The 26,622-nt window shown below is 43.9% G+C and overlaps 1 protein-coding gene across 1 annotated transcript in view; it reads right to left on the bottom strand.

Annotated features, from left to right (window-relative positions):
- The window catches only part of LOC138637780 (uncharacterized), a 94,514-nt gene that overhangs the window by 41,326 nt on the left and 26,566 nt on the right, over nt 1–26,622 (bottom strand). The window contains exons 2-4 of the mRNA XM_069726700.1: nt 6,874–6,948; nt 6,393–6,472; nt 5,949–6,310 (exon numbers count right to left, since the gene is read on the bottom strand). Of these exons, the coding sequence (XP_069582801.1) occupies nt 5,949–6,310; nt 6,393–6,472; nt 6,874–6,948 (517 nt within the window). The remainder of the gene's footprint in view (nt 1–5,948; nt 6,311–6,392; nt 6,473–6,873; nt 6,949–26,622) is intronic.

Here is a 26,622-nt window from a genome sequence, read left to right as displayed (position 1 = left end):
AGCTGCGGAGACACCATCACGTGTTTCTCGACGCAAGCAGTGAATAGCCAGGCCTTTCCCCGGGAAGGAACAACCACGGGAAGGGCAGCATCCTATGAAGGAAAGCCACCTATGCCAAGCATGGTATCCATCCACAGACAGCTGTTTCGGGGTTTTTGCCCCTCATCAGTGTGGAGTAGGAATCTGGCTATTAGGAGCAGTGCCTAGTAAAAAGGCTATAAAGGCACAGATGATTGGCCATTTGACCATCATCTTGGCTCACCAACTCTCTAGGTCTGCTCAGGTGCACTTATACGTCCATCATATTATCTTTGTCTGTAAAATGGGAAAGGTTTGTTCTCAGGGTCAGCCAATTATTTTAGCATAGCTAGCTAGTCAGAGGGCTTCCAGGGATAATACTCCTGTATCTGTCTTGTCTTGGTCTGAGAATTAACATGGCGAGGGAGATTTCCAGACACAGGGTTAAAATGAATATTGGAATATGAGACTGGATTTGTGTAAGGGAGGGGGGCTGGAGCTGAAGTCTTCTGCTTGGGCCACTGATAAGGAACGAGCTGGGAGCTGTGTCCTTGCAGCTGTGGGGAGGGGGGGCTGAGAGCGGTGGGGCTAGAGAGCGCAGCTGCTGATACAGAATGGGTTAAGTTCTTCTGGAAACTTTGTACTACTTTTTTTTTTTTCAATGCATCGTCCAGAATGGAAGTCTCAGTATCGGGTCTCATTGACATTTTTGCCTCTTTCAATTCAGATTTAAGGCCGGACATCAAAGCTACTGCAAAAAGGTGTGAATGGGCTTTATTATACAGTGAAAACCCCAAATCTTTAAGTACTACCATAAGACGCCCATAGAACTTCTCGGCAGTCTCCCCCTTGTCCTGTGTGACATCTGTGAGGGAGGTAGCGTGGTCCGCTCGTCTATCTTGTGCCCAAACCTTTAAAGCATTACAGAAATCAACATCACTCTCATAGGTTCCCCCTCAATAATTGGAAAATACCCCTCCCCAGCCTTCACATGGAGTAAGTGTAACAGATCTCTCCAGGGAGTGGAATAAATCTCTCGATTCGCTGCTATTTGTCTATAGAAAACCATGGGGGATATTTCTGAATCGGGTAACTAAAGTAGGAGGGGGTGGATACTCATAACCACTAGCAATACTAAGCATACCAGTGACTGGTGCTGGCAGTGGCTGATAATAAGTGCCGTCAGCGTTTAGCAAGGGAAAGGTGGGGGCTACAACTCCGGGTCTTCTTGCTTCACAATTGTAACAGACCTGTCTCCACTGAGAATTAGTAACTCCGCATACATCACAAATCCACCCGGCAGGATCATAGTGTGGGGGCGCACTGAGTTTTGGCAACCCAGAATATATTGGTGCTTTGGGATTGAGGGGCACGGAGCTTACAGTCGGGAGGAGAAGCTTGATTTCCTGGGGAGGGACCATATCATCTAACAGGGAGCCCCCGTGTTTCAGATTATTATTTTTCAATTATTTGTCTTCCTAACACATTACCCTCAATCACTTTCTCAATTCCTTCCTGCACCACAAAACATTCAGCCACTTTCTCAGTCTTTGTCGTAGTAGACAGCTTCCCTTTTTCAACGTAACAAAAACAAATCCAAATTCACTTTCTCTGTTAATCCTTAATTTGCTATATATCAACCACTCAACTTGAAGCAGATAAATCTTTTACCAATCTTTTAATTACACTGATAACCAAACTATCATACAAGTTCCTTCTAAAACAAGACACCATATTTTACTTTAAACTTACAATAATTCTTACTACACAAGGAGAGGATGCAGCGACTCGCCCCCTCCATACCAGAAACACGGAACAGATAAGAACATCACAACATTCCTCAGCACAGAAAGCAGAAAGACACAGCGCAGATGTTTGACCCCTCCCATCGGATATTTTGGAAATCTATACACAGAAACAGAATACAGCAGTTCTCAGACTTAATTAATTTCTACAAAACCTTCATCACACAATTCATATGCCAGAACACCTTAGAAAAACCAATGATTGAGAATATTTTCCTCATCTTTGGGCTAACAGTATCAGATTCAACACACAAATTCAAAGTCTTCTCTTACTTCCATGGAAACATGATTCTCCTTTAGAGCTAAATATCCTTACCTAGTTGTGCACAATACCGAGAGGCCTTTACGGTTTGTTCCACTGGGTCTCTCTGTCCCCCACTGGGACAACCCAAAAACGCGGTACTCAGTGAAAGGAGGAGGGAGTCTTAAACTTCCCTCCGAATACCTCTGGATATATATATACTGTATACTTCTATATATTCCTGAGTTACGTATCCTACCCAATCTTCGATCACCTCACCGCGCCTGATTCTAACAATGATCAGGAATTCAGGATATTTTGACTATAAAGAAAATTACATCACTGGTCAATCCGGGGTGTCCGTCCCTTATGAGGTACGGTTCGAGCACTGGGCTCCCAACGGAACTACACCTCTATATGATTCCACCCAAAAATCACCCACCATCGGGGACAAACCTCAGATCCTCTTTGCAGCAACAAACACAGGAAAACCACACCAAACAGTCAGTCTGGACAGTATAACTGCCAACTTACCGTGGTTGTTGTGGGGGATGATCAGTTCCAATTTTCCAGTGCCCGTGTCCGCTCTGAGGGTCCTTTGTCAGGTTGTCCTCCGGGGGGGCAGAGGCGTTCCTGGTTGGGGCCCCATGTTTTCGGGCGCCAAGCTGTTGAGGGAGGATCTAAAGTGATCCTTCACGGTTGACTCAGTGATTTCCAAATTAATCTAAAGGGCGTTGCCGGCAACTGAAAATGACCAGACGGAGACTCGTGCCTCTGTGTGGGGGATCGAGCAGATCTCTGGGCCCCTGTTTATTGTCTGACTTTTCATAGTCATAGAAATTATACTTCAACCAATCAGCATAAGAACACGTTCACAGTTCTTAACCTATAAGAATACAGGAAAAACTTAACCCATGAGGATACAGGAAAAATGGAAACTACATATATAGTCATGTCTTTTTGGCATAGAAAAACATATTAACAGATGCCTCAGTCTTGTATAGCGATACCCCCACGAGTCTCTTATCTGGCTCACTCGAGTTAGAATACTCAAGGTCTTTATACCAATTATGAACCATAGACTAGCTGAATAACAAAATGTTATCTTCGTGAGAAACAGGACAGTTATTTCATAGCAGCTGTAACCTTCTACCTAAGTAAATAACAGAATTTATCTTTAACCAACAACAAAATGGAGTCAAAGCACAAAATGGAGAATCTTTCATAATTTGTTCCTTCACATGTGTATATATATATATATATATATGTGTGTGTGTATATATATATATATATCTATATACAGTATATATATATTCTTTAATTTCAAAAATATCACATGTGGTGCCTGATGTAAAGGAGCTGATTTTTGCTTTTCTGGATTCAATATTCACCTTACATTTTTATTATCTTATACGTTGCTCAGACCGGGGAGGCATGAAAGTCAGACAACGGGTCAATTATTACCTTTATTACATTTAATGGTGGACATTGAGTGATGGTGAAAAGCCGCAGAGGACTGAGAGCAGAAAAGGCAAAGGGGCTTCCTCTTCTCTACAGGAAAAACAAGACTGGGACCAACATACAAGCTTAGGTCGGAAGGGGAGAAAAAGGTAAGGGTATGTACACACGTAGAATTGACCCCTGCGGATTTTTCCGCAGTGGATTTTAGAAATCCGCAGGTGAAAGGCACTGCGTTTTACCTGCGGGCTTACTGCGGTTTTTATGTGGATTTTGTGCGGATTCCACTGCCTAAGGCTATGTGCACACGTTGCGGATTTTGCTGCGGATCCGCAGCTACGGTTCCACAGCAGATTTCCATGCATTTACAGTACAATGTAAACCTATGGAAACCGCAATCCGCAGTGCACATGCTGCGGAAAAAAAACGTGCGGAAACTCTGCAGGCTACATTCATCAGGATGACTTCGTTCCCGCATGACTCTGACTGGTGTCAAAATAAACCTTAATTAGGACCCCGACTGCCATAGAAAATCCCCAGCACTGTGATTGCGCCTCCCTCTCCTTCTCGCTACACCACCTAGGTGCTGTGGTTGCCACTGACTGTGGTGTAAAAGGGCTTAAGCTGCCAGGATCAGGGCTAGCTCCACTGCCGGTAGTTGGGGCAGAAGCGGGTTGTATAATACACCAGTATGACTGCCGCACATCTTGTAGGTGCCCTGACAGCACCAGCCTGGTGAAAATGTGCACTATAGAGCGGGTACTGGAACCTGACTGCGATGTACATGTTAGATGTTTCTTGGGAACCAATATAAGTAATTCGTATAAGCAGTTTTACCCTTAAAGGTAATCTGTCAGCATGCTTTGTTATGTAATCTGAGAGCAGCATGATGTAGGAGAAGATAATCTGATTCCAGTGATGTGTCAATTAATGGGCTGTGTTTTGCTGCTTCAATACAATCAGTGTTTTCTCAGCAGAAGATTATCACTACAGGAGTAGGTGTCTCATGTCTCCTAGTCCAACCACTGTCCCCAGCACTGATTAGCAGCTTTCTGTCAATATACAGTGTACACAGTATGCAGTCCATCAGTGGTGTGGACGGGGTTATACACAACTCAACATCTGAGCTCTGCTGAAGAGAAAACTGTGATTCTATCCCACCTGCTGCACCCAGAAAACTAAGTGATACATTGCTGGAATCAGAATTTCTATCCCTACATCATGGTGCTGTCAGATTGCATAGCAAAATCTTGTTGACGGATTCCCTTTAAGGCCCAGTTGTAATATCACTGTAGCACTATCACTAGATGTGACCTCCCTATACCGGTATACCTGCTGCTGTGATTCTGCAGAAGTGTTATTCACAAAATTGCTGTGTACATGTACATCTCCTAAATGGTATTACTGCATATCTTCTATAGATATAAAAGAGAGGTTCTTAGCGCACATTTTGAGAAAATTGTGCGAGCCCATCTGCCAACGACAAGGCGACCTCTTCAGATGGGACCTACACTAACCTAACACTAACTTATTAACTAACGGGACTCTGCCTCACAAATCTGTTATTATTATTACTACGCTTTTTATTATTTATTAAAAATGTACCTTTTATCATTTACTTTTTTATTTATTAGTTTTATCATTTTATTACTCTTGTGACTCTAATAATGATATTACTAAGGTCCCTATGTCTAAAGCTTTTGATCCAGAAGAAGGCAAAAACCCCAGGACACATTCAGCCAATTTGTGTCACTGAGGGAAAATTCCTTCTCGACCCCGGGAAAAGGCGATCAGTCCTAGAACCCTGGATCAAACCTAATTATGTTATTACTAGGGATCTAACTAATATTAGAGTGCTAATTCTACTACTACTATAGTTATTATTATAATGTATAGGGGTTTGTTCTTTTTATAGGTTTTATATCTATTATTTACGTCCTGCTATCTTATTACTGTACTATTCTAACTTTTCTATAACTATTTCACATTACAGCACTGATTGAGCTATGACTATAATTATTGTAATTTTAGGTTCTTGTCTTTTTATAGATATAATTATTTTATATACTTACTATTATTAATACTGCTATTTTATTATTGCAATATTCTAACTTTTCCATTATCATTAATACTACCTTATTCTTACACTGTTGATCCAGAAGAAGGCAAAAAGCCCAGGACACGTTCAGCCAATTTGTGTCTCAAGGGGAAAAATTCCTTCTTGACCCCGAGAAAAGGCGATCAGTCCTAGAACCCTGGATCACACTGCTATTCCACCTACTACTATTACTACTGTTAATTTATTACTATTTTATGACTTTCTTATTATCACTAATCTAATTACTCTTGTTAGTCTAATGCGGATATATTGTCCCTATATTACTATTATGCTGCTATTATTATTTCTAGTGTTTTTTTATACTTACGGGCCGATAATGCCAATGTATCGGCAGAGGGGTTCCAGCAGGATGGTCCACATGATGTTCTTCCATGTCATGGGAGACGCTTGGCTGACTTGGTGGTGGACGTTGTGGGGCCTGGTCCTGCTTCTTCGTGTGCTGCTTCTCGGGAGCCTAATGTCCAGTTTGATCTTTGCCGCCATCTCATCTTCTTCCTTCTCTTCTTTCTCGTCCTCCTCCTCGTCCAGGTAGGCCAGCATTTCTCTCAGCGTCACTTCTTCTTCCCTCTTCCTTTTCTCCCTGGCTGGGATACTTATGGATGGAGCGGGCTGTTCTTCATCCCTTACAGCAAACCTTCTCTGGGCTTCTGGGTTGGTTGGCATGAGGCGCTAGGAAGAGAAGAGATGAAGTTAGAAGGATGACTAGGAATATCTGAGTACATAACTACCTCAACTTAGTCTTCTCACTGACCTCCTTCTTGTAGAGGGGTGACGGGAGAAGCTTGATACAATACGCCAGTCTTCTCAGTTGCTCCTCAGGTGTGACGTAAACTGAAGAAAACACAACCAGATATTAGGATCAATCCTAACCGTACAAAGAGGATGTGAAAGAGAAGCCACTACTGAAATGTACTAAGCGACACTCAGGAAATAAGCGTAAAAGAGCTACAAACTTGCATTTCAGACTGTCAGAAAGAGCTCACTGATAGATTCTCAGTTAGTTCATTCTGCCGCCAGCAATAGTTGGCACAGCTCAGAGATAATAGGAAGCAAATAATGGAAATTGTTTAATGAAACTCCAATGCAAAAAAAATTTTTACCAGAAAATACACGCATTTAAGTAAGAGCAAAAATGCCCCCAAAGATAGACAACCCCTATAAAGTAAAGCCCCAGAAACCCATCCAACAGCAGTGTAGAGAGCGGTCAGTTATCAGAGACTGATGGAAGCTACCTGATCCAGAGCTGGCAGAATACCCGGTCCACATGGTGACCGCTGACATCTTCTCTGACAAAATGTATCCAAATCCTATAAGACATCAGGAATAGTCAGCAGGGCTTTTGGTAATTGATTCATATTTATTTTATCATAAATTCAGGTGCCCAGAAGGGCAACATTGGGAAATATATGGGATATTGGCGGTTACATATGTGAGCTTCATTACAGGGGTATTTTCAGTTGGAGCAAGTTATACATGGGACCGGTGATGACTTATAGATCAGTGGGGTCCGTCCACTGGAAATTCCAGCCATCACCAGAACTTTTATCCCCATTAGAAGGTAGAGGAGGTGTACATGCTCCCCTGCTGCTCCATTCATCCTCTCTGGGACCTGCAGGAGCTGTACTCGTTGCTCTCTGGCAGTCCCGGTGGTCGGGGGAGGTACTGCTGCTGCCATTTAGTGAGATAACAGTGCCCTGTTCTGGCGATTGGTGCGGTTCCCAGTGATCGGACTCTGATCTTATCCCACAGACAGGTGATAACTTGTCCCAATGGGATCACCCCTCCCCTTTAGCATGTGGTATACATGGAGGACGGGATATCATGCAGAGTACTAGCAATACTACACTGGGGGCCATCATGTGTGTGTGCCGGGGACATTCCCCATGGAGGAGCAGAGCGGAGGGTAAATATCGGGATCTTGTCTCTGAATCGATCCAGATGGGAGATGTCACGAGTACCGGCCTCACCCACTGATATCTCACCACATCATGTGTTGGAGGAAATAATAACTTGGTAATGATCAGATTTATCAGAAAGTGTCAGTTGTGGTCTGTGAGTGTCTGTGATGGATGTGGGGTCCGTCCGGTGCATTATCTACCTGGAATCTCGCACTGACTGCAGGTGTCTGTCTTCACACTCGGATGAGATGTAACAAACTGACTTTTTTTTTCAAATTCAAACTGAGCAATCCTACTGGTTGTTGATGACTGCAGTTACCATGGTGACAGAAGCATCTGAAGATTTAAAGGGACAGGACACTGTTATAGTGCTATAGTACATTTTACTATAAAGTTAATCAAATACTGGATATTACGTGGCTCTGTTCAGATAATGTAGGGGGCAAATATATCTCTTCATAATTTACATAGATTCATTTAGAGGATCTGCAGAGATATTTGGGGTACAATAACTTGTGCTGAAAACTGAATGTGTATGAAGAAGGCTGATAATGTAAATAATGCAAAAAGGAAGAAAGTGACTCTAGCAACAAAATATCAAGGTGAAAAATGTACCGCTCTGGAAAAAATTAAGAGACCACTGCAAAATTTTCAATTTGTCTGATTTTTCTCTTTATATGTACTGTATATATTTTTTTTTTTCCAAAAAACTTTATTGGGATTTTGTATTTTAACCTGGAGGAGGGGGAGGGGAATGGAGGGAGGGGAGGAAAGGAGAGGGAAGGATAGGAGTGAAGGGAAGAAGGGGAGGGTAAATACAACATACTATACGTAGAAATAATTCAACATAGAGTGAAGCAAGGGACGCAACCCTTAAAGGCAAATAGGTATATTTTTAAGTAAAATGTAAATTGTTCTTTTAGTCTATAAACTACTGACAACATGTCTCTGAAGTTCCAGGCAATACATTTTGTATTTTTTTTTCTGAAAAGGAGAAATGATCAAAATTTAAAAAAAAACACAGTGCTTTCAGACCTCAAATAATGGAAAGAAAACAAGTTCATAATCATTTAGAAACAACAATACTAATGTTTTAACTCAAGAAAAGTTCAGAAATAAATATTTTGTGGAATAACCATGATTTTCAATCACAGCTTTCATGCGTCTTGGCATGCTTTCCACCAGTCTTTCACACTGTTTCTGGGTGACCTTATGCCACTTCTGGAAAAAAATGGAAGCAGTTCTTCTTTGTTTGATGGCTTGTGACTATCCATCTTCCTCTTGATTACATTCCAGAGGTTTTCAATGATGTTCAGGTCTGGAGATTGGGCTACACATGACAGGGATTTGATGTGGTGGTTCTTCATCCACACCTTTATTGACCTAGCTGTGTGGCATGGTGCATTGTCCTGCTGGAAAAACCAGTCCTCAGAGTTGGGGAACATTGCCTGAGCAGAAGGAATCAACTGTTTTTACAGGATAACCTTGTATGCGGCTTAATTCATATGTCCTTCGCAAAGATTAACCTGCCCAATTCCAGCCTTGCTGAAGCATCCCCAGATCATCACCGATCCTTCACCAAATTTCACAGTGGGTGCAAGACACTGTGGCTTGTACGCCTCTCCAGGTTTCCATCTAACCATTAGATGACCAGATGTTGGGCAAAGCTTAAAATTAGACATCAGAGATTACCTTACTCTAGTCCTCTATGGTCCAATCCTTATGGTTTTTGGCAACCTTCAACCTGGCTCTTCTTTGCTTCACATTGATAAAAGACTTTATTCTAGCTTTAAGTGACTTGAGCCCTGCCTCTAGGAGCCTGTTACAAACTGTTCTTGCCGTGCACTTCACCCCAGCTGCCATTTGACATTCCTTTTGCAGATCACTTGATGTCATCCTGCGGTTGCTGAGTGAGTGACATTCATTCTACTTAATGTGCTTCTGATTAGGTGATCACCTGAACCAAATCTTATTGAAAACACACTGCTGTGGTGTGCACAATCCCATTGCAATAGGACAAGCTGGATGGCATAACAAATTCTAGTAATATCCCAAAAGTAATAGGAGTGAAAAAATGACTTTGAACCATGACGAAGGAGTTGAAAAGAAAAGTCTTGAGTGAGGAAAAGAAGGGCTCAATTCTGGCTTTTCTAGCAGATGGACACAGTGAGCATCATGTTGCCTCTATCCTTAAAATTTCTCAGACGGCAGTCCATTACAACAAGGTCAAGCAGCAGACATTGGGGACAACAAAGTTACAGACTGGCAGGGGTGAAAATGGCTCTCCCCTGACCGGGATGACAGTCATCGTATTTGAAGTGTACTCTGGTTGGAATTCAACTGACACTGGAATGGGATGGCTGTCAGACATGCAGAGAAGCTGATTTTTATAAAATTGTGCAGTGGTCTCTTAATTTTTGCAAGAGCTGTTTATAAAACTAGCTTTTAAAAATTATATATTAAGCTTTTAACATAATAAGACAAATGTGCTAACCACTCTTAGAAACTCATGTAAAATAGACCAACGCGTTTCAGGTAGGAGCCTAATCATGGAGCCACACACCAGTTAGGAGCCACACACCATGAATAAGGCTCCAATCTGAAATGCGTTGGTCTATTTTTCATGGCTTTCTAACAGTGGCCAGCACATCCGTCTTATGTTTGGAATAATAAAAGCTAGTTTTTATATATGACATTTTTCACCTTGATATTTTGTCACTGGAGATCACTTTCTTCTTTCTTGCATCTTATGATCATGTCCGAGACTGGGATGGCACCATGAAAACTGCCTCTATCCTATAAGATGCACCTGGACGTGGTGAGCGGACTTTCCATATTCCCCTTCCTTCCTTATGTCTATAATGTAATTAATGGTCCTAAGATTGTGGTTTTATGTTCACTACAAATCTAAATATTGATCACAAGCCACTGGGAGAGATTTATCAGCGAAATGTGACAGAATTCTGTAGTTATGTGCAGCATAATCTGTATTTCATGATTTGCTTCACGTGTTTTAAACCCTTTCTGCGCCTTGTCTGACAAGAGGCGTGGCTTATCTGAAAGGGGTGTGGCTTATATGAGAGGGGAGGGGTCTAACATTCTGTTTCACCAAATTTCACCAAATGTGTAGCTCACAATTCTGGCACAAAATAAGCCAATAACTAACTAGGTGATGTAGATCTGGACAAGATGGTCTAAAAATGTGGCAGATTTATCAAATGCAGCTGCAAGAGGAAAGTGACCGGTCCCACACTGATTCTTACCAACTCTTGCAGGTGCAACACACTTACTAAGCGGAGTCACTGGAGGTGACAGGTGGACAACCCCTGAATAGAAGAATGGGCCACATTGCCAACATGGTCTATTTACTAGGAATCATTTCAGTATAATATCAGTCAATATTACATTTAAAGAAAAAAAAACTTTTCAGCAACTCCTAACACAAGGAAGAAAGAGCATCGTGCTGCTCCTGAATTATACAGCGTGTGCACTAAGGTATAAGGAAACATTGAATATGAGATGAGGTATCCTTTCTCCTTGCGAAGAGTGACATGCCAAGCATGCCAAAATGAGGAGACTTTCATGCTGCAATGCTCCTCTGGGAAGTATGCAAATTGTCTCTTCAGAGAGGAAGATGACTAGAACTCTAGTGCCACCTATAGGAATTAGCAATCCTAGAAGTTAATGTTGACCCTTTAATGAACTTTGTTACATGATTTAGGATAAAAGCCAAAACCAGAATCTCAATTTGCAGGCATTGTGTTTCGGAGTATTGCCCCTCGTCAGTGCAAAGTGTGAGAGGCGTCTGATCGGGTTCCAATGGTCTCCTCATATCGGCATGCTTGAGATGTCACTCTCTGCAAGGAGAAACGATACCCCTTGGATCCCGGTCAGACGCCTCTCACAAAGCCAATCCAGATCTCACACCTTGCACTGATTAGGGGCAGTACCCGGAACACAGTGTCTGCAAATTTAGATTCTAGTTTTGGCTTTTATCCTAAGTCATGTGACAAAGCTCTTTAACCCCTTAACGACCGCCGATATGCCTTTTAACGGCGGCCGCTAAGGGTACTTAAACCATAGCGCCGTTAATTAACGGCGCTGTGGAAAAAGTAAATAGCACCCCCCAGAGTCGGATTTTCTCCAGGGTCTCGGCTGCCGGGGGTAGCCGAGACCCCAGAGAACATGATTCGGGGTTTTTTTACCGACCCCGCATTTGCGATCACCGGTATTTAACCGTTTACCGGCGATCGCAAAAAAAAACAAAAACGCGATTTCTTTTTAATTTCTCTGTCTTCCGATGTGATCGCACATCAGAGGACAGAGAAATGGGGTCCCAGGTAGCCCCCCAATACTTACCTGTCTCCCCCGGTGCTCCTCGTGGCTCCCGATGGGCGCCGCCATCTTCAAAATGGCGGGCGCATGCGCAGTGTGCCCGCCGGCCCGCACCGGGAGAATCTTTGGGGTCTCGGCTGCCGGGGGTAGCCGAGACCCCAAAGAACATGATCAGGGTCGGTTTTACCGATCGCCGGTAATTAACTGTTTACCGGCGACCGCAAAAAAAAAAAAAGCAAAGTGTAATTCTCTGTCCTCTGATGTGATCGCACATCAGAGGACAGAGAAATAGGGGGATTCGGGGACCCTATTATACTCACTAGTGTCCCTGGGTCCTCCTGCTGCTCCTCTTGGCCGCCGGCATCTTCTTGGCAAAAGAAAATGGCGGGCGCATGCGCAGTGCGCCCGCCATCTGTCGCCATCTGCCGGCCGGCAGGAGAAGAGCAGTTGGGGCTAAATTTAGGGTTAGGGTTAGGGCTAGGGCTAGGGCTAGGGTTAGGGCTAGGGTTAGGGTTAGGGTTGGGGCTAGGGCTAGGGCTAGGGTTAGGGTTGGGGCTAAATTTAGGGTTAGGGTTGGGGCTAAATTTAGGGTTAGGGTTGGGGCTAAAGTTAGGGTTAGTGTTGGGGCTAAATTTAGGGTTAGGCTTCTTTCACACTTACGTCGGTACGGGGCCGTCGCAATGCGTTGGCCCGACATACCGACGCACGTTGTGAAAATTGTGCACAACCTGGGCAGCGGATGTAGTTTTTCAACGCATCCGCTGCCCAATCTATGTCCTGGGGAGGAGGGGGAGGAGTTACGGCCACGCATGCGCGGTCAGAAATGGCAATGCGATGTACAAAAAAACGTTACATTGAACATTTTTTGTGCCGACGGTCCGCCAAAACACAACTGATCCAGTGCACGACGGACGCGACGTGTGGCCATCCGTCACGATCCGTCGGCAATACAAGTCTATGGGCAAAAACGCATCGTGCGGGCACATTTGCAGGATCCGTTTTTGTCCAAAACGACGGATTGCGACGGATGCCAAACGACGCAAGTGTGAAAGTAGCCTTAGGGCTAGGGTTAGGGTTGGGGCTAAAGTTAGGGCTAGGGTTGGGGCTAAAGTTAGGGTTAGAGTTGGGATTAGGGTTAGGGTTTGGATTAGGGTTGGTATTAGGGTTAGAGTTGAGATTAGGATTAGGGGTGTGTTGGATTTAGGGTTTTGATTAGGGTTATGGTTAGGGTTGACATTAGGGTTGTTTTGGGGTAAGAGTTGTGATTATTGTTAGGGTTAGTGATTAGGATTATGGATCGGGTTGGGATTAGGGTTAGGGGTGTGTTGGAGTTAGGGTTGGAGCTAGAATTGGGGGGTTTCCACTGTTTAGGTACATCAGGAGGTCTCTGTTATGATCTGGTGGTTAAGGGTACCGTCACACTATAACATTTCGATCGCTACGACGGTACGATTCGTGACGTTCCAGCGATATCGTTACGATATCGCTGTGTCTGACACGCAGCAGCGATCAGGGATCCTGCTGAGAATCGTACGTCGTAGCAGATCGTATGGAACTTTCTTTTATCGCTGGATCTCCCGCTGTCATCGCTAGATCGGTGTGTGTGACACCGATCTAGCGATCTAGCGATGCGATCCAGCGATGCGTTCACTTGTAACCAGGGTAAACATCGGGTAACTAAGCGCAGGACCGCGCTTAGTTACCCGATGTTTACCCTGGTTACAAGCGTTAAACTAAAAAAAAACAAACAGCACATACTTACATTCTGGTGTCCAACAGGTCCCTTGCCGTCTCTGCTTCCCGCACTGTGACTGCCGGCCGTAAAGTGAAAGCAGAGCACAGCGGCTGTGCTTTCACTTTCACTTTACTTTACTTGTCACTGAGTGCGGGAAGCAGACTGCAAGGGACCTGACGGACACCAGAATGTAAGTATGTGCTGTTTGTTTTTTTTTAGTTTAACGCTTGTAACCAGGGTAAACATCGGGTAACTAAGCGCGGTCCTGCGCTTAGTTACCCGATGTTTACCCTGGTTACCCAGGGACCTCGGCATCGTTGGTCGCTGGAGAGCTGTCTGTGACAGCTCCCCAGCGACCACACTACGATTTACCTACGATCACGGCCAGGTCATATCGCTGGTCGTGATCGTAGGTAAATCGTATAGTGTGACGGTACCCTTAGGAACAACATGAGACAAGCTCTGAAGGAGGTGGTATCCGTACTGACCGCAGACCCTGAACCTAGCAGCGCAACTTGAAATAGCCGTGGGGGGTACCTGACGCTCCCTAGACCCCTCGGCACAGCCTAAGATCTAACTTCCACTAAAGATGGAAACAGGAAACCTATCTTGCCTCAGAGAAAATCCCCAAAGGAAAGATAGCCCCCCACAAATATTGACGGTGAGAGGAGGGGAAAATAAGATACGCAGAGATGAAATCAGATTTTAGCATAGGAGGCCAGTCTAGCTTGATAGATAGGACAGGAAAGGATACTGTGCGGTCAGTATTAAAACTACAAAACAATCCACACAGAGTTTACAAAATCTCCACACCTGACTAAAGGTGTGGAGGGTAAATCTGCTTCCCAGAGCTTCCAGCTAACAGAAAAAAATCCATAATGGCAAGCTGGACAAAAATAGAATGCACAGAACAATAAGTCCACAACATGTGGACTGAAATGAGCAAAGCCAGAACTTATCTTAGCAGAACTGGTCAGGAAACCAGGAGAATCCAAGCAGAGATGTGAATCCAGCCAGAAAACATTGACAAGTGGCATAGGCTGAAGACTAGAGCCAGGTTAAATAGCAGAGCCAGGAGAGACGATTAGTGAAAGCAGCTGCTAAAGCTAAACCCAAGGAGCAGCAGTTCCACTCAAAACCACCAGAGGGAGCCCAAGGGCAGAATTCACAAAAGTGCCATTTACAACCACTGGAGGGAGCCCAAGAACGGAATTCACAACAGGTCTCCAAACACGACAGCCAATTTTGCTGTCCACATATGGGGCATCAACGTACTCGGGATAAATTGGACAACAACTTTTGGGGTCCAATTTCTCCTGTTACCCTTGTGAAAATAAAAACTTGGGGGCTTTTTGTGGAAAAAAAAATATTTTTTATTTTCACGACTCTGCATTCTAAAATTCTGTGAAGCACTTGGGCATTCAAAGTTCTCACCACACATCTAGATAAGTTCCTTGGGGGGTCTAGTTTCCAAAATTGGGTCACTTGTGGAGGGTTTCTACTGTTTAGGTACATCAGGGGCTCTGCAAACGCAACATAACGCCCGCAGACCATTCTATCAAAGTCTGCATTCCAAAACGGCGCTCCTTCCTTCCGAGCTCTGCCGTGCGCCCAAACAGTGGTTTACCACCACATATGGGGTACCAGCATACTCAGGACAAATTGGACAACAACTTTTGGGGTCCGATTTCTCTTGTTACCCTTGTGAAAATAAAAACTTGGGGGCTAAAATATCTTTTGTGGAAAAAAAATATTTTTTATTTTCACGACTATGCATTATAAACTTCTGTGAAGCACTTGGGCATTCAAGGTTCTCACCACACATCTAGATAAGTTCCATGGGGGGTCTAGTTTCCAAAATGGTGTCACTTGTGGGGGATTTCTACTGTTTAGGCACATCAGGGGCTCTCCAAACGCGACATGGCGTCCGATCTCAATTCCAGACAATTCTACATTGAAAAAGTAAAACGGCACTCCTTCTCTTCCAAGCTCTGCGGTGCGCCCAAACAGTGGTTTACCCCCACATATTGGGTATCGACGTATTCAGGAGAAATTGCAGTGCAACTTTTGTGGTCTAATTTCTCCTGTTACCCTTGTGAAAATAAAAATTTGGGGGCAAAAAGATCATTTTTGTAGAAAAAATGCGATTTTTTTATTTTCACGGCTCAACGTTATAAACTTCTGTGAAGCACATGGGGGTTCAAAGTGCTCACTACACGTCTAGATAAGTTCCTTAAGGGGTCTAGTTTCCAAAATGGTGTCACTTGTGGGGGGTTCTGTTTTTACACTTGTGAAAATAAAAAAAAAGGTTCTGAATTAAAATGTTTGCAAAAAAAAGTTAAATGTTCATTTTTTCCTTCCACATTGTTTCAGTTCCTGTGAAGCACATAAAGGGTTAATAAACTTCTTGAATGTGGTTTTGAGAACCTTGAGGGGTGTAGTTTTTAGAATGGTGTCACACTTCGTTATTTTCTATCATATAGACTCCTCAAAATGACTTCAAATGTGTTGTGGTCCCTAAAAAAAATGGTGTTGTAAAAATGAGAAATTGCTGGTCAACTTTTAACCCTTATAACTCCCTAACAAAAAAAAATTTGTTTCCAAAATTGTGCTGATGTAAAGTAGACATGTGGGAAATGTTATTTATTAACTATTTTTCATGACATATCTCTCTGATTTAAGGGCATAAAAATACAAAGTTTGAAAATTGCAAAATTTTAAAAATTTTCGCCATATTTCCGTTTTTTTCATAAATAATCGCAAGTAATATCAAAGAAATGTTACCACTAACATGAAGTACAATATGTGACGAAAAAAACAATCTCAGAATCAGTGGGATCCGTTGAAGCGTTCCAGAGTTATAACCTCATAAAGTGACAGTGGTCAGAATTGCAAAAATTGGCTCGGTCATTAAGTACCAAATTGGCTCTGTCACTAAGGGGTTAAAGGGCCGACATTGATTTCTAGGATTGCTACTTCCTATAGGTGGCACTAGAGTTCTAGTCCTCTTCCTCTCTGAAGAGAGAATTTGAATATGAGATAAGCAAATCTTTTGCCAGCCTTGATGAATGTTACTCAATAAATTGATTTTTGGTGAAATATTGACTGGAAAATGTGTGCATAACACTTGGAGGTCTTCTCTAACTTTTTTTTACTCTTTTTTGAGTTTTTAAACCAACATTAACTCTTGTGCCGCAGCCATTTTTGTTTTTGCGTTTCTGTGTTTCGTCCCAGAGCCATAACTTTTTTATTTTTCCTTCAATATGGCAATGCGAGAGCTGGATTTTGCAGGACAAGTTGTACTTTTGAACAACACCATTGGTTTTACCATGTTGTGTACTCAAAAGAAAGATGAAACAAAATTCCAAGTGCTGTGAAATTGCAAAAAAAAGTGCAATTCTACAACATTTTTTTTTTACTATGTTCACCAAATGCTAAAACTGACCTGCCATTATGATTCTCCAGGTTATTACGAGTTCATAGACACCAAACAGACACCAAACATATATAGGTTCTTTTTTATTTAAGTGGTGAAAAAAATCCAGAGTTTGTTAAAAAAAAATTGTGGCATTTCTGATACCATAGTGTCTCCATTTCTCATGATCTCGGGTTGTGAGAGGGTTATATTTTGCGTGCTGATCTGACGTTTTTAATGATTCCATCTTGGTGCACATACAATCTGTTGATTGCCCGTTATTGCATTTTAATTACAATGTGATTTTAGGATTGGTGGGTGCATATCTTAAATGTCCATGCTAGCTCATGGGATGCAGCTTTGATAAATATCCTCATTGCGATTGAAAAGCGTTGCTTGTTTTCCCCTTGCTCACTCAACATGAGGAGCACCCAACATTATTATTTTAAAATGGATTAATAAAGTCCGGTCTGAAAGGTGACTGGCGGCCGGGACGTGCTGTACACACAGTCCTGGTGTCTCACCGGCTGTGCAGCACACACCGGTCTCCTAATCACCACTGGTGAAACCTCTACCACAGAGCAGACATCGTGGAGATGACCCTGATCACATCAGACAGCACCGCCCCTTACTCTAAAAAAAAATGGCATCGTAGTGCGGTATGCACATGGTCTGACTCCAGCGACACAGTGTGCAGGCACTGGAGGCTTGCGACATTAGTACGCATCTCCAGTTATATGCTCGATATCTATAATATAACGGTGGGAGCGTCACTCTGTCCGAAGCCTTTATAGACTGCGCAAGCGCAACGCACCGCGCCTGCGCAGTCTGGACAAGAGTGACGCAGCCGAACTTACTTACCCCCCCAATATACCGGCCATGGGGGCTCCACACACCCGTGTATCCCCCATAATATAGCGGCCATGGGGGCTCCATGCTCTGCAGCTTCGGTCACGGTAGATGTAGAGCCCAGCGGAGCTCCAGGACCTTTGATGATGTCACCAGCATGTGACCAGTGATGCGAGTGGGCAGAGTCAACCCTCGCTGTGCTGGCTGCAGGGGTGCTGTATCCATTATAGCCAGCACCGCACTCAGGCAGTAAGTACAGCCACACTCGCCCGCACTCACACAGTACAGCCACACTCGCCCGCACTCTCACAGTACAGCCACACTCGCCCGCACTCACACAGTACAGCCACACTCGCCCGCACTCACACAGTACAGCCACACTCGCCCGCACTCACACAGTACAGCCACACTCGCCCGCACTCTCACAGTTACGTTCGTTTATGTGATGTGTTCTACTCTAATATGAATCTTCTCGAAATGATTTGTGTGTGAGGGTCTATAGGGACACGTTATAGTTGTAATTGTAGGGCGGAGATAAGGAACCATATGGTTTTTTCACTAGCACCGATTGCACTTTATCATAATATTATTGAGATATCACGGTTTCATATATTATTCGGTATTGATATGACCGTTTTATTGGTCTATTTGACCTAGTTTTTCATAATAGGATATTTCATCCTTTGCACTGTTTTCACGTGTATATATGCATATATTTCTTGGTAGTTGGCTATGATAAATGGCCCTGCTTCTGCATGTGTGTGTTTGCCCAGATTATGGGTAGATATATACATGCAGAAAAGCACTCTTTTTTTACATATTTTTTATACACTATTGGGGGTCATTCTGAGATAGAATTATACGTGTACTGAGTCTGCTATATTCTAGTAGGCTTAGTTCACCTTCTTTGGGGTTTTTTTCCTCTTCTTTTTTCCTCTTTCTTATTGTTATTCATATGTATGTCATCTGTAGACCATGTTACGATCTATCTCAAATGTGTTGTCTGTATATCTATACACCGTCTTATTGACTGCATTGATGTAATATACCAGCATTTAGGTATGTGGAGACGGAAGTTGTTCCTATCTCCACTTGTGAGAGACTTGTAGTCCATCTATGGAGCGCGATGATTGGGGCGCGTGCGCCTTGGCGTCCTGGGGAGTGGTCGGTGATGGTGCGCGTCATGTGTGGAGTATGAACTGGTGGGCGGGGTCTCCTTCCGTATGCGGCCGCACGGTCGGGAACCCTGTGCTCATCATGTCGTCGGCCACTATGGGCGCGCCTACCGTTTTCGACCGACTCTGTGACCGCTGATGGTGTGTGCGTCTTCCTTCGCAAAAATAATGTAAGGTATCATTACCACATGGGACTACAGACACCGACATGCAATGCGGTTGTGTCACATGTCCATGACTTCCTTTTGGTATAGGATCATGTGACGCAAACGAACATCTTGGTGATTGGTCCATGGTGGTTTATAAGGAGCATTCTGGGAGTATGATGCCACTTCCCCTGACGAAGGCACGCCGCCGAAACGCGCGTAGGGGCTGTCGCACCATCTCCTGAACATCAGCAACAACTGACATCTCCGTGTGAGTATACTGGCATATACTATCCTTATGATTATGGGCATTACTGAGTAGGAATATTTGGATGTGCCACTATGGCCGATAGGCTACCCTAAGTATTGCTCTCCAAATTTACTATATGGATGTGTGTCAGACGTACGAACACATTGTTATGTGGACTATTATTTACTAGGAATGCTGTTTGTCCAGGAGGGGTGCCGCATATATTTGTTTGTCTCACATTCTGAGCATTTTGTTGGCTACCAGATTTTTTAATTTGTATGTTTTTCTATGGTTTTCAGTATATATTTTTTTATACTTGTTTCTAATAAAAAATTTGTTCTTAATACGCAATTCTTTCATATGGTTTCTTCTGTATATACAGCGTAGAACATGTGCAAACTATGTTTATTATGTAGACGCAATACAATAGATATTTAGCGTCTGTTAGATTTAGGGGTATGCGTAAGGCTCTTTGACTCTCACAGTACAGCCACACTCGCCCGCACTCTCACAGTACAGCCACACTCGCCCGCACTCTCACAGTACAGCCACACTCGCCCGCACTCACACAGTACAGCCACACTCGCCCGCACTCACACAGTACAGCCACACTCGCCCGCACTCACACAGTGCAGCCACACTCAGCCACACTCACACAGTACAGCCACACTCAGCCACACTCACACAGTACAGCCACACTCACGCAGTACAGCCACACTCACAGTACAGCCACACTCACGCAGTACAGCCGCGCTCTGTATAGCTGCACTCAGACAGTACAGCCGCGCTCAGTATAGCTGCACTCAGACAGTACAGCCGCGCTCAGTATAGCTGCACTCAGACAGCACAGCCGCACTCAGGCAGCACAGTCGCACTCAGCACAGCTGCACTCAGCACAGCCGCACTCGGGCAGCACAGCCGGAGAGAGAAAGATGGGAGCAACATATGGCAGAATGGAAACAGGAACAGACAGAATGGGGGCACAGGATGAGAGCAGAACATGACAGAATGGTTGCGCAGGATAGGAGCACCATATGACAAAATGGGGACACAGGATGAGAGCAGAACATGACAGAATGGTTGCGCACGATGGGGGCACCACATGACAGGATGGGAGCAGCACATGACAAGACGGGGCGCAGGATGGGAGCACATAACAGGATGGGGAAGGAGGATGGAGCAGCACATGACAGGATGGGGATGCAGGTTGGAGCAGCACATGACAGGATGGGGACGCAGGATGGAGCAGCACATGACAGGATGGGGGAGCAAGATGGAGCAGGACATACCAGAATGGAGACCATATACCAATATAAATGCTCGCCACCCGGGCGTAGAACGGGTTCAATAGCTAGTATATATATGTGTGTATATCTATCTATATATATAGATAGATATACACTGCTCAAAAAAATAAAGGGAACACTTAACAGAACATAACTCCAAGTAAATGAAACTTCTGTGAAATCAAACTGTCCACTTTGGAAGCAACACTGTTTGACAATCAATTTCACATGCAAATAGAATAGACAACAGATGGAAATTATTGGCAATTATTAAGACACACTCAATAAAGGAGTGGTTCTGTAGGTGGGGACAACAGACCACATCTCAGTACCAATGCTTTTTGGCTGATGTTTTGATCACTTTTAAATGATGGTTGTGCTTTTACACTCGTGGTAGCATGAGACAGACTCTCACACAAGTGGCTCAGGTAGTGCAGCTCATCCAGGATGGCACATCAATGCGAGCTGTGGCAAGAAGGTTTGCTGTGTCAGTGTAGTGTTCAGAGGCTGGAGTCGCTACCAGGAGACAGGCCAGTACACCAGGAGACATGGAGGGGGTTGTAGGAGGGCAACAACTCAGCAGCAGGATCGCTACCTCAGCCGTTGCGCAAGGAGGAACAGGAGGAGCACTGCCAGAGCCATGCAAATTGACCTCCAGCAGGCCACAAATGTGCATGTGTCCGCACAAATGGTTAGAAACCGACTCCATGAGCATAATCTGAGCGCCCGACGTCCACAGATGGGGGTTGTGCTCACAGCCCAACAGCGTGCAGGACGCTAGGCATTTGGCACAGAACACCAGGATTGGCAAATTCGCCACTGGCGCCCTGTGCTCTTCACAGATGAAAGCAGGTTCACAATGAGCACATGTGACAGATGTAACAGAGTCTGGAGACGCCGTGGAGAGCGATCTGCAACATCCTTTAGCATGACTGGTTTGGCAGTGGGTCAGTAATGGTGTGGGGTGGCATTTCTTTGGAGGGCCTCATAGCCCTCCGTGTGCTCGCCAGAGGTAGCCTGACTGCCATTAGATACCGAAATGAGATTCTCAGACCCCTTGTGAGACCATATGCTGGTGCAGTTGGCCCTGCGTTCCTCCTAATGCAGGACAATGCCAGACTTCATGTGGCTGGACTGTGTCAGCAGTTCCTGCAAGATGAAGGCATTGAAGCTATGGACTGGCCCCCCCCATTCCCCTGACCTGAATCCGATTGAACAGATCTGGAACATCATGTCTCGCACCATCCACCAACGTCACATTGCATCACAAATTGTCCAGGAGTTGGCGGATGCTTTAGTCCAGGCCTGGGAGGAGATCTCTCAGGAGACCATCTGCAGCTTCATCAGGAGCATGCCCAGGCATTGTAGGGAGGTCTTACAGACACGTGGAAGCCACACATCCTACTGAGCATCATTTCCTTGTCTTGAGGCATTTCCACTGAAGTTGGATCAGCCTGTAACTTCATTTTACACTTTGATTTTAAGCATCATTCTACTCCAGACCTCCGCGGGATATTAGTTGTGATTTACGTTGATCATTTTTAGGTTTTATTGTTCTCAACACATTCCACTATGTAATGCATAAAGATTTACATCTCTAATATTTCAATCAGTAACATCTAGGAAGTATATATATATATATATATATATATATATATATATATATATATATATATATATATATATATATATATATATATATATATATACAGTATATATATATATATATATATATATATATATATACACACACTGGCAGACACAGACAGAAAAGGTCCCCTGTGCAAGAACAATACATGGGCCCTTTGCAGCCCAGAATCTCCTAAAAATGCAAAATTGTACCTGCTTTGGAGTTATAAATGGGCCCTCTCACATCTTGGGACCCTGTATGGCTGCACGGGTTGCACCAATGATTTGTGTGCCCCTGTTTCCCTGGGACTTTCTTCTTTGCCCCTTTTTTACTTCTATTCCTACATTTAATGAATCCTTCTTTGGGAACCTGCAATAATGTGTTTGTCTCCCTCGGGTGTCTTATTTCTGAACATCAACCTGGTTATTCTCTGAACTCTGGTATTTAGTAACTACAATATGTGACTACACTTATGGATTTATACTCTCATATGAGCTATACTGTGATAGAGATCACTATTTGTGCATAATCTTACATATGTCTATAATATTGCCAATACATTTCTGCGCCATTTACTTTTGTACGACTTAATCAATTTTGGATATGTCTGGATTCCTGATGTTATGCTGTACAATTTAGCCTGACCAAATGTTTCCCATATATGACTGTTATTATTCTTTTTGTTATCCATTTCTTACATTTTCTTGGTTTCTTTTCCTTTATGTTGCACCTTTAGTCTGATGAAAGTCTAAGTTATTCACCAAAAGGTTTTTTTTTTCTTGCATGTTCCTAAATAAATCACAACTCAAATTAATTGGGGGAAGAGTCACAGAGACTGAATAATTTATATTTATTGGGTGGCTGTTAAATATACTTATTTTGTATATTTATTTATTCAGGACTCTTTACTAGATGCTATACTCTATAGAAAATGTCACGGTGCTTCTTATAAAAAATGTAGTAGTTTATTTGATTGTCCACCAAAAAGGCTCATTGCAGCAAAACATAAAATAGTGAAATAGTTATGAAGAGATTGTTCATTTGTCCATATCAAAGTTTGTTCCCCATCTTTCCTGGGATCCTGAATGGTAGTTTGCGTCTGTCTCTGTCAAAGGCATGGCTGAATAAAGAAGCGCGTGATTAACTCACATACCATCTGTTCAGCGTATAACCTGTGGTCTGTATAGAGTGTGTGTGAAGTGTGCGCCCCTTCCTGTGGGTCATGTGCTATATATGTCCCACAGAGCACGTGTTCTCTCTATATGGTGTTAATGTCTAACCTGAGCTAAATATACAGAAATAACATATGTAATGTCAGCTAAACCTTCCACATGGCAATGTGCTCAGTGTAGAATTGAGTATAAGAATAAATCAATAACCAATCTATATATATAATTGTCTAAGGTCCACTTCTGTCTGTTTGTCTGATTGTCTGTCTGTCATGGAAATCCCGCATCGCTGATTGGTCGCGGCTGGCTGGGCGCGACCAATCAGCGACAGGCACAATCCGGCCACGAATTGGCCCCTCCCTACTCCCCTCCAGTCAGTGCCCCCCTCAGCACCCACATAGCATTTTAGCAGTCCGTTAAACGGACTGCATTACACCGTGGCATAACTCCGTGTAACGCAGTCCGTTAACGCTGCCATTAACCCTGCAAGTGTGACCAACTTTTTACTATTGATGCTGCCTATGCAGCATGCTAAAAATAATAATTAAAAAAATCATTATATTCTCACCTTCCAGCGTCCGCGGCAGCCTTTCCCGCTCCTCGCGAAGCTCCGGTCCCAAGAATGCATTGCGGCAATGACCCCAGATGACGTAGCTGGATCCGGGGGCCGCCGGAAGGTGAGTATATAACTATTTTTTATTTTAATTATTTTTTGAACAGGGATATGGTGCCCATATTGCTATATACTACGTGGGCTGTGTTATATACTGTGTGGGCTGTGTTATATACTGCGTGGGCTGTTAAATACTATGTTGCTGTGTTATATACTACTCGGGCTGTGCTATATACTACGTGGCTCTTCAATATACTACATGGCTGTGCTATATACTATGTGGCTGTGCTATATACTATGTGGCTGTGTTATATACTACGTGGGCTGTGTTATATACTGCGTGGGCTGTGCTATATACTATGTGGGCTGTGAGACTCTTTCGCCCGGGGGCCTTCAAAAACCTGGAGCCGGCCCTGGCTTCACTGATTGGTCACAGGGGGTACATAGCAGGGGGCAGAGGGATCTCTTGTGAATTCTGTGGCCAAGCTTCCTCCTGTGGTCGAGAGTGGTACTTCGGCTGGTTCTGTCTATGAGCTTCCTTTGGTGGATGAGAGTGGTACTGCGGCTTCTGAGTTTCCTTCCTCAGGTGATGAGGTTAAGTCGTTAGGTGCTGCTCTATTTAACTCCACCTGGTGCTTTGATCCTGGCCTCCAGTCAATGTTCTAGTATTGGTCTTGCTTCCTCCTGGATCGTTCCTGTGGCCTGTCTATCCTGCATAAGCTAAGTTTTGCTTGTGTTATTTTTGTTGCTATTTTTTTCTGTCCAGCTTGCTATATTGGTTTTTCTTGCTTGCTGGAAGCTCTGAGACGCAGAGGGAGCACCTCCGTACCGTTAGTCTTTTTGCCCCTCTGCGTGGTTGTTTGTAGGTTTTTGTGTTGACCGCAAAGCTATCTTTCCTATCCTCGGTCTATTCAGTAAGTCGGGCCTCACTTTGCTAAATCTATTTCATCTGTGTTTGTATTTTCATCTAACTCACAGTCATTATATGTGGGGGGCTGCCTTTTCCTTTGGGGAATTTCTCTGAGGCAAGGTAGGCTTATTTTTCTATCTTCAGGGCTAGTTAGTTTCTCAGGCTGTGCCGAGTTGCATAGGGAGCGTTAGGCGCAATCCACGGCTACCTCTAGTGTTGTGTGTTAGGATTAGGGATTGCGGTCAGCAGAGTTCCCACGTCTCAGAGCTCGTCCTTGTTTTTTGGTAATTGCCAGGTCACTTTGTGTGCTCTGAACTTCAATGTCCATTGTGGTTCTGAATTAACTGTTCATAACAGTACTGGAGGCCCAAAGTACTAATGCTTCTCAATAGAGGGAAAAGAGAAGTTCTGAGACCATTTTTTTTTTCTTTGCACTGTGTTCTGTCTTTCTTTTCCCCTTTACATCAGGGTGGTTCAGAACACAGGTGTGGACATGGACATTCAAGGTCTGTTCTCTTTGATGGATAATCTCGCTATAAATGTACAGAATGTTCAAGATTTAGTGGTTCAGAATCCTATGTTAGAACCTAAAATTCCTATTCCTGAGTTATTTTCTGGAGATAGAACTAAGTTTTTGAATTTTAAAAATAATTGTAAACTATTTCTGGCTTTGAAACCCCGCTCCTCTGGTGACCCAGTTCAACAAGTTAAGATCATTATTTCTTTATTACGTGGCGACCCTCAAGACTGGGCATTTTCCCTTGCGCCAGGAGATCCTGCATTATGTAATATTGATGCGTTTTTTCTGGCGCTCGGATTGCTGTACGACGAACCTAATTCAGTGGATAGGGCAGAGAAAAATTTGCTGGCTCTGTGTCAGGATGAGATAGAGATTTATTGTCAGAAGTTTAGAAAGTGGTCCGTGCTCACTCAATGGAATGAATGTGCGCTGGCAGCTATTTTCAGAAAGGGTCTCTCTGAAGCCCTTAAGGATGTCATGGTGGGATTTCCTATGCCTGCTGGTCTGAATGAGTCTATGTCTTTGGCCATTCAGATCGGTCGACGCTTGTGCGAGCGTAAATCTGTGCACCATTTGGCGGTATTATCTGAGCATGAACCTGAGCCTATGCAGTGCGATAGGACTTTGACCAGAGCTGAAAGGCAGGAACACAGACGTCAGAATGGGCTGTGTTTCTACTGTGGTGATTCCACTCATGCTATCTCAGATTGTCCTAAGCGCACTAAGCGGTTCGCTAGGTCTGCCACCATTGGTACGGTACAGTCAAAATTTCTTCTGTCCGTTACTTTGATCTGCTCTTTGTCTTCCTATTCTGTCATGGCATTTGTGGATTCAGGCGCTGCCCTGAATTTGATGGACTTGGAGTTTGCTAGGCGCTGTGGGTTTGTCTTGGAGCCCTTGCAGTGTCCTATTCCATTGAGAGGAATTGATGCTACGCCTTTGGCCAAGAATAAGCCTCAGTATTGGACCCAGCTGACCATGTGCATGGCTCCTGCGCACCAGGAGGATATTCGCTTTCTGGTGTTGCATAATCTGCATGATGTGGTCGTG

Source organism: Ranitomeya imitator, chromosome 5 (assembly GCF_032444005.1).
Source record: "Ranitomeya imitator isolate aRanImi1 chromosome 5, aRanImi1.pri, whole genome shotgun sequence".
NCBI classification, from domain to species: domain Eukaryota; kingdom Metazoa; phylum Chordata; class Amphibia; order Anura; family Dendrobatidae; genus Ranitomeya; species Ranitomeya imitator.
This window is presented reverse-complemented; position numbering and strand designations above follow the sequence as displayed.